The 8344-nt window shown below is 44.2% G+C and overlaps 1 protein-coding gene across 4 annotated transcripts; it reads right to left on the bottom strand.

Moving 5' to 3' along the window:
* Positions 1 to 2027: 2027 nt before the first annotated feature.
* SPRY1 (sprouty RTK signaling antagonist 1) lies at positions 2028 to 7366 on the bottom strand. 4 transcript variants are annotated; one of them, XM_077476872.1, is made up of 2 exons: positions 6757 to 7366; positions 2028 to 4427 (listed from the first exon to the last, which is right to left on the bottom strand). In XM_077476872.1, the coding sequence occupies exons 1-2, from the start codon at positions 6840 to 6842 to the stop codon at positions 3413 to 3415; spliced, it is 1101 nt and encodes a 366-aa protein (XP_077332998.1). In that variant the 5' UTR covers positions 6843 to 7366; the 3' UTR covers positions 2028 to 3412. The 4 variants fall into 4 exon arrangements, with proteins under 4 accessions (XP_077332998.1, XP_077332999.1, XP_077333002.1 ...); XM_077476873.1 differs by having other exon boundaries at positions 6776 to 7365; XM_077476876.1 differs by lacking the exon at positions 6757 to 7366 and adding an exon at positions 4860 to 5282.
* Positions 7367 to 8344: the final 978 nt, after the last annotated feature.

Raw genomic sequence — 8344 nt, 5'->3', positions numbered from 1 at the left:
AATACCTAATAATAATAATAATAATGAAAAAAAAAAAAAAAAAAACAACACACAGCCCAAGGGACATTGTAGAAACAAGGCCTTAAAGCAGCATTAAACCAAAGCAAACATATTGCAGTTTACCAATTCATAGAGGTGACGACTGTACTAGTTGCCCCTTTTTAGGCTCTCTTTCTTCTATTTTTGTCTTCAAAAGTACAATCTCTCCAGCAGAATGTATCAGGTTACATCGATAAGAAAAAACACTAAATACTGGCAGGTGGCGATTAAAATGATCAGCTTTCATATATTCAAGCAAAACCTTTAACCTAAAAAAAAGGGAAAATAACTGCTTTCTGTAACTGATTATAAAGTGTGAGCTGGAGATTTTTTTAGTGCATCTGAATCTGCTAATACATTTAAACACTCCCTTCATGCTGTTGTCTGCCGTGCATCCTGTGCTCATTCCTCCAGGAGTTGTGTCTCACTGGCCAAATCACCAAAAAATTATAAAAAAAAGGGAAAGGAAATAGAAAACTGATGCAGCTGCCACATCTGCCTGCTAAACTGCAATACAATATGTTTTGGGTTTTATACTGCTTTAAAGATTTTAATAAGGAGAAATTGCATGGGCACATGCAAAACATTCTTTAAATAACATCACATATGAATCCAAGAACACTAGCCTATAGCAAAGATAGAATAGAGCCATGCAGCTGTTTGATGCCTCTGGAGGACTCATCAGTGTATGATAAGTAAACTGTGGGGTTGATTTACTAAAACTGGAGAGTGCAAAATCTAGTGCAGCTCTGCATAGAAACCAATCAGCTTCTACTGTTCAATTAAGCTGACCCCACAAAAAAAAAAAAAAAAAAAATTATATATGGGGGAGGCGCAGCAGTAAAGCAAAAATAATTTTGTGTAATTAAGACAATCTAAAGTATGTTATTTTAAAAGAAAGGAAAAAAAAAAACCATTCAAACTATTTTAGAGACTTGTGTAATCAGCTGGTTCTTCCTTGAAATTTGATAGCAAGGCAAATTAAGCCATTGAAATTATAACCTTTGGGAAGAATTACTGGCAACAGCCCTTGTTTTAAACCCTTGACCTCCTATCATTCCCTCCTTCCCCCACAGAAGTCAGGAGGCATTTTCCAATTTATTGTCAGGATATCCTGCCTTGCAAAACACACATGGTATGTCAGACTGCTGGGGCAGTAAAACACTTTTTTTAAATTTTATTACTGGAGTCTTTTCAAAGTGGGGGGAGGAAAAAAAAAAAAAGAAGGAGCGGATGAGCAATTTGTTCAAGGATAATTTTTTGTTTCCACCACCCCGCCCCCCCCCCCCCCCATGTAGCAGTTCAAAATAAATAAATAAAAATAAAATCTATATAACAACCCAAGATTAAATAACAAAAAAGTAATTGAACAGTTTCAGACAACCGCTATTAAACTTACTTGCAACACTGCAAGGTCAACAAGTCATCTCTACGTTAAGTGCAAGTTGCCACTTCTGAAACAAAGAGTGACATTTTTTTCCCTCTCACTCCAAATAACACACATTCTTAAGCATTGCAAATATGTGATTTTAAAGAGCCACATGGGCACAGCTGCAACAATATATCAATATTCTGCCTTAAGACTTAGGAACAGACTTTCCTTCGGAGACAAAAAAAAAAAAAGCAGATTTTTTTCTTTTTTTTTTTTTTATCATGTTTCTAACACCAGCGGATTTTTTGGGGGTTTATTACTAATAAAGTGCACAAATGCATGATCCAATAAGACATGAGCTTACGTTGTCCAATTATTGTAATAAATAAAAAAAAGTTCAATCTTAAAATGTCTAATGCGTTTCTGTATTAGTCATGTATTCCTGAATGTAGGATCCAAAACTTTGATGAATTAGTTTAATGGAAAGTAGCAAGAACCCCAATCAGAATAAATTTAGGCTCTTTCCGATCACCAAAGCAGCATAAAAACAAAAAAAAAAAAAAAAAAAAATTTATATTATATATATATTCTAATTTTGAAAACAAAAACAAACCCATTTTAAAGTTAAAATACATTTAATTAAATAATAATAAAAAAAAATAAAAAATTCATTCTGAAATATATGCTACAAAGTGGGACAGCCATAATGGTGTGGGTATTGACTGCTGAAAAAAAAAATAAAGAAATAACAGACACATATTCATTAATAATTATATTTTTCTGCATTATAGTTAACATAGGTATTTTCTTTTGTGTCATCCTTATTTTCTCAGTAAGTATTGATACTTTGTTATATTCAGACCTGTAAATTTTCAAAACAGTCTTTTCAAATAAATATCATAAAATAATAGATTCACATAATAAATATTTCTTTACAATAAAAAAGTTCTAAAACAGACTTTTGTCTTTAAAAATAGGCGATATTCATTTTTTGTGATTTGTACATAAAATATACAAAAAGACGCCAAGCTGTGGCTAAGGCAATTAAAAACATAGGACACAAAAAAAAAAAAAAAAAAAAAATAAGGGGGGGGGGGCGGGGGTGTAAGGAGGAAAACAAACATTGTAGGAAACGGGAAAAACAGGTCACCGTCAGGAAACAATATATCGGATGCCCTGCGATTTCCCGGGAGAAAGAGCTTATTTAGTTAAGGCTACTGAATTTTCTGGCACCTGAATGCAACACATTAGTAACAGAGACAAGATAAGGCAAATTGGAGCAGGGTGGGGATTTAAATAGATGTCCTTCAACATAGACAAGTGTGTCTGATGCCAATTCATAAACAAGTAAAAAAGGGGTGGGAGTTCATGCAGATTAACTCATTCAATGCAGAGTGGCATGCTGAACAGACTCCTACACCTTGCATAAAAAAAAAAAAAAAAAAAAAAAAAAAAAAAGGAGGTAAAGGGGAAGGAATAATAATAAAAGCCTATAGCCTTTAAAAGGGGGGGGGGGGGGAATAGATCGGGGAAGGTGCAAGGGATATTTTGTTGAGGTTACCAAATGCCCATCCATACTAGCAAGAACACAGAATGTAAAATTTAACTAGTTAGATGGTAAAATAAACTAGAAACGGTTAATGGAAATGAGGCTTTCCTCTAGACGACAAAAAGATACACATTTTGCCCTCGACTGTCGACACATTTCCCTTCGTGACAAATCAGAAGTCATCATTCACCGTTACAACTTCATCTGATCTAATCAGTTGCTGAAATTTGTAAATTAACACTGTCGTTTGCACCACTGTGCAGACTATGCTGGTTGAACGAACATAGTAGATGTCTAAGCCAACACCTTATCTTAACCAATTTCTGTGGAAATCTGGGAAGAGAAGAGAATATTCCAGGGGAAATAGAGGTACTTAAAAAGACATCTGTAGATTTATATAGCCTACGCAGCCAGTGGATCCATTAGTTGGAAACAACATTACTCCAATCAAGTCAAGAGGGCTTGCCTTGGCCCCGTGGCACATCATCCAGTTTACAGTACACAGTATTTGAATTCTTGCACCGACAACCAGGGCGATTAACTCTGTCATAACAACCACGGCACAGTTTTAGGCATGCCTTGGCAGGAGGGTAGCAAAGCAAGCATGGTAATAACAAGGACATTGCTCCCATGCACAAGTATCTAGAGCAGCAGTGAGACTGGGTGCAAGAACAAGGGTTATCCGCGTATGAATCCCCCTCGTCATCGTTTGAACAGTGGTAGAAAGCTGCTTTGACAAGACACATGCAAGTGCTGTATTCCACCATGCTCTCAGCAGAGCAGAGACACTGACGGTTGCATGCCAAGCATGACGGTAGGGTCCTTGGAGCTGTGCAATCTGCACACTTGCACTTTCCGCACTGTTCACAAATAAACCTGTGCTGTGTCGAGTCCAATTTCAAAGAGCTCTTTAGGTCATCTACAACCAACACAGAAGCCTTGGGCTGCATCCGAACTACCCTGTCCGTCCTGTGCCCAGAGCCGTTTCTGGGTGGAGGAGACTGTCCCAAAAGTTCCTGTTCCGAGGAGGCACTATTTGTGCTACCAGAACTTGCTGCACTCCCTGTGCTGGTGGACCTACTGAGCACAGGAGCCCGAGCAACGTACACATGTCCCGTGTGAGCCAGGTGAGGGACTCTGTGCTCATTGTTATTATTCACATTAACTGGTATAATCTCGTGAGTTCTCTCTGGCTTACTGTGCCTTGGTGCAGTTTTTGGCCCATGTTTCCTCACCATGGATGGGCCTTCTGTATACTCATTCCTACTGCGAAGAACTTTGATCTGGTCCAAAGACAAGATAGTCGCTGGTTGAACTTCCCGCTCATATTCCAACCGCTGCCTACTGTCTAAAGAAGGCTGCTGGATGACCACTAATGAACCGCTAGTGCCATGTTGACTTTGTAGCTCCATCTGTGGTGATCTCGACTTCTGGCATTCAGTGTGAACTTGGCATGCATCTGAAAATCTGCAACAAAAAAAAAAAATTTAAAAAAATGAACCATATGTAAAACTGTGTTAAAAGAAAAAAAAATTATAAATATATATATTAAAAAAAAAATAAAAAAAAAATTATTATTAAACCACACACACACACAACTACCCGATAACCATTTACTTAGACTTCTACATTCTAACTTATCTTCTTCACCGCTCTAGCCAAACAAAAGCGTACAGTAGTAGATATTCAGCCAAATGTCTAGAGAATACAAAATAAAAATATACAAAGCTTTACCCTTACAAGAATGTGACTAGCCCATAAAAGTCAGACCAAGCTACACCTCTTAAGAGGGAATTGTGCATTGTAAAGCAATATATATTTCTGCGCTTGCACGACGATCACTTCATCCTACACTAGGACTGCTTCCATCAATCCCCCATTAGGGAATAGTAACCGTACCTCGATCAATAAACAACCCTGGGAATGACATTCGCCAATTATTTTTAAAAGCACCCAACAAGCGCTTGCCTTACTTCGTTACGAGTTGTGAAAAATTGGTTAAAAGGCTGCAGACACGCTGTGGGGCTTTACAATGCCCTGACCGAGTTCTCAGGAAGCCTGAGCAGCACGTAGATGTCGATATGTTGCTGCATTTTAGAAACAGCCCGGCATTAAAGATCCAATGATCGTGCCATCCTCATGCACCCTGCAGGAGGGGGATGCAGGGCAGCGGAGATCAATGGTTTGCAGATGGCTGGGGGGACTGTGTGCTCCTTGTGAATGATGAGGGGAAAGAGCCTGGTGATCGAGGACGGGGAGAGGAAGGAAAAACTTATGAATGAAAACAAACTCTTGCTGTGAAGAGGAGGAGGAGGGAGAGGTGACCGCAGGGGGGCGGACTTCCCACTCATCCACATGCACTGCTGTCTTGTCTGTTCTGCTTTCATTCACTTCTTGTGCCCCAGTGCTGGACACACCCCTTCTCTGCTGCATGGGGCATCATGTGCCAAATGTTCCCAGCTCCTGATCACCCATTTGTGCAAGGTGTTCCCGGTTCCAGATCACCTGGCAAAAGTAGCCATCTTAAAGCTAGGATTTCCCTCATGTGTAAGGTGTACCCAGCTTCTGATCATCCAGGAAAGTACAAGAGGAATTAAGTATACACATGCAAGCTGTTCCCAGCTTCTGATCAATCAGTAATGTACATGTGCACTGGATCATCCAAGAAATGCACATACAAGTTGCTCTCAGCCTGTGAAGTGTAAGGTTTCCCCAGCCTCTAATCACCCACCATTGCCCATGTGTAAGGGGTTCCCAGTTGCACATCACCCAGCAATGCACATGCAGCCATGGTGAAGCCAAGATCCTATCACACCCCCTCTAGTGTAAGGTGTCCCCAACAGTACATATGTGTAAGGTGTCATTAGCCTCTGATCACCCAGCAATGCACAAGTGTATTGTGTCTTCCCCCCCGGCTGCAGATCACCCAGCAATGCACAAGTGTAATGTGTCTTTCCCCCCCCCCCGGCTGCAGATCACCCAGCAATGCACGTGCAGCTATGGTGAAGCCAGGCTCCTGTCACATCCCCCTCATGTGTAAGTGTCCCAGCCTCTTATGCCCCAGCAACACACATGCAAGGATTGCCCAGTCTCTGACCCCCTGGTAGTATACGTGTAAGGTGTCCCCAGCCTGTGATCCCCCAAGTAGTACACGTGTAAGGTGCCCTCAGCAGTACATGTGTAAAGGTGCCCCCCCCAGTAATACACATGTGTAAGGTGTCCCCAGTCTCCCAGCATGTGATCCCCCAGCAGAACACATGTAAGGTGCCCCCCCCCCAGTAGTACACATGTGTAAGGTGCCCCCCGCCTGTGATCCCCCAGTAGTATACATGTAAGATGCCACTCCCCAGTAGGGCACATGTGTAAGGTGCCCCCAGCCTGTGATCCCCCAGTAGTATACATGTAAGATGCCACTCCCCAGTAGGGCACGTGTAAGGTGCCCCCAGCCTGTGATCCCCCAGTAGTATACATGCAAGATGCCACCCCCCAGTAGGGCACATGTGTAAGGTGCCCCCAGCCTGTGATCCCCCAGTAGTACACATGTAAGGTGTCCCCCGCCTGTGATCCCCCAAGTAGTACACATGTAAGGTGCCCCTAGCCTGTGCCCCCCCCCCACCCCACCAGTAGGGCACATGTAAGGCACCCTCGGGATGTGCCCCCCTCCCCCAGTAGGGCACAGGTAAGGTGCCCCCCCCCCCCCCCCCCCAGTAGGGCACATGTAAGGTAGCCCTCAGTAGTACACATGCAGCCATGGTGAAGCCCCCCTTGCAGGGAGCAGTGCCCCCCACCCACTCACCCATGTACGGAGATCTCACCTAGCTTCGAGCAGGCTCCAGCTCCAATGTGATGGGACCAGGAGATGGGAGTGTGAGGATTAAGCATGGGACATGAGTGGTGTCATACTACTCCAGGACAAATAATCTCCAGGTAGGGGCTCCAGCAGGCTGCTGAGTGACAGCCCTCCCCGCTCCACACTCACACACATCGATAATAATCCGGAGATGTCACATCCAGTGGCCGGAAGATGTCACCCCCAGTGGCCGGCACGGTAGAAGCCTGATGTCTGTCAGGGTGTTGGGTCCAGGCGATCGGACAGGCTGGATGTTTGCTGCATGCGATGGGAGGAGGCTGGCTCTAGGGAGGAGGACACCTCTTCTTCTTCTACTCCCCGATTCGTCCTCGCCAAAAGGCAAAACAAACGCTGGCAACACAGCCCACTAAGAGCAGAGCACGGCGGGGGAGCCCCGGTGGTAGATCCTCCTATGGCCAGGTGAACTGATACTCCACATCCCAGGAACACAAGAATGGTGATGAATGAGGGTGTCACCCTACACCGATCACTCACAGCTCCCCGCACTACCTTCCACGCCTCGCGCTCTTCTGCCTCTGAATGAATGGATTCCTGGAACATTGGGTTTGTTCACGGAGTGGCCTTCCCATTGGCTGCCTCCAAAGAGTGAAGGGAAAAAACAGAACGTGGGGCTGCCCCGCGCTCTCTCATTGGCTGAGTCCGGGGGCGCGCTCGCTGCAGTGGCGCGGCCTGAGGCTGGGAAGAGCTGAGGGAGCTGCAAGGTGTATTCTGAGAGAGAAGTCAGCGAGAGAACACCGGCCGGGGGCTCGGAGGATGGGACTGGATAGTAGTATAGAAAGAGGGGGTCTCTGACTGGATAGTAGTATAGAAAGAGGGGGGCTCTGTGACTGGATAGTAGTATAGAAAGAGGGGGGCTCTGTGACTGGATAGTAGTATAGAAAGAGGGGGGCTCTGTGACTGGATAGTAGTATAGAAAGAGGGGGGCTCTGGGACTGGATAGTAGTATAGAAAGAGGGGGGCTCTGGGACTGGATAGTAGTATAGAAAGAGGGGGGCTCTGTGACTGGATAGTAGTATAGAAAGAGGGGGGCTCTGTGACTGGATAGTAGTAAAGAAAAAGGGGGGAAAATGTGACTGGATAGTAGTATAGAAAGGGGGGGCGGCAGTGTGACTGGATAGTAGTACAGAAAGAGGGGGGGGGGGCTCTGGGACTAGATAGTAGTAAAGAAAGAGGTGGGCAATGTGACTGGATAGTAGTATAGAAAGAGGGGGGCTCTGTGACTGGATAGTAGTATAGAAAGAGGGGGGCTCTGTGACTGGATAGTAGTATAGAAAGAGGGGGGGCTCTGGGACTAGATAGTAGTAAAGAAAGAGGGGGGCTCTGGGACTAGATAGTAGTAAAGAAAGAGGGGGGCTCTGGGACTGGATAGTAGTATAGAAAGAAGGGGGACTCTGTGAGTGGATAGTAGTAAAGAAAGAGGGGGGCTCTGGGACTGGATAGTAGTATAGAAAGAGGGGGGCTCTGGGACTGGATAGTAGTAAAGAAAGAGGGGGGGCGATGTGACTGGATAGTA

This window comes from Lithobates pipiens, unplaced genomic scaffold (genome assembly GCF_037356315.1).
Source record: "Lithobates pipiens isolate NorthernLeopardFrog02 unplaced genomic scaffold, aLitPip1_a1.2 Scaffold_13, whole genome shotgun sequence".
Lineage (NCBI taxonomy): Eukaryota > Metazoa > Chordata > Amphibia > Anura > Ranidae > Lithobates > Lithobates pipiens.
Note: the sequence above shows the minus strand (reverse complement) of the source record. Positions and strands in the feature narration are given on the sequence as shown.

Excerpts from the sequence above, each read along its gene's own strand:
- SPRY1 (XM_077476872.1), bottom strand. The coding sequence starts at position 6,842 with ATGCTTAATCCTCACACTCCCATCTCCTGGTCCCATCACATTGGAGCT. Across the intron at positions 4,428-6,756 it reads GGTGAGATCTCCGTACATGG|ATTTTCAGATGCATGCCAAG; the intron begins GTGAGTGGGTGG and ends TTTTTGTTGCAG.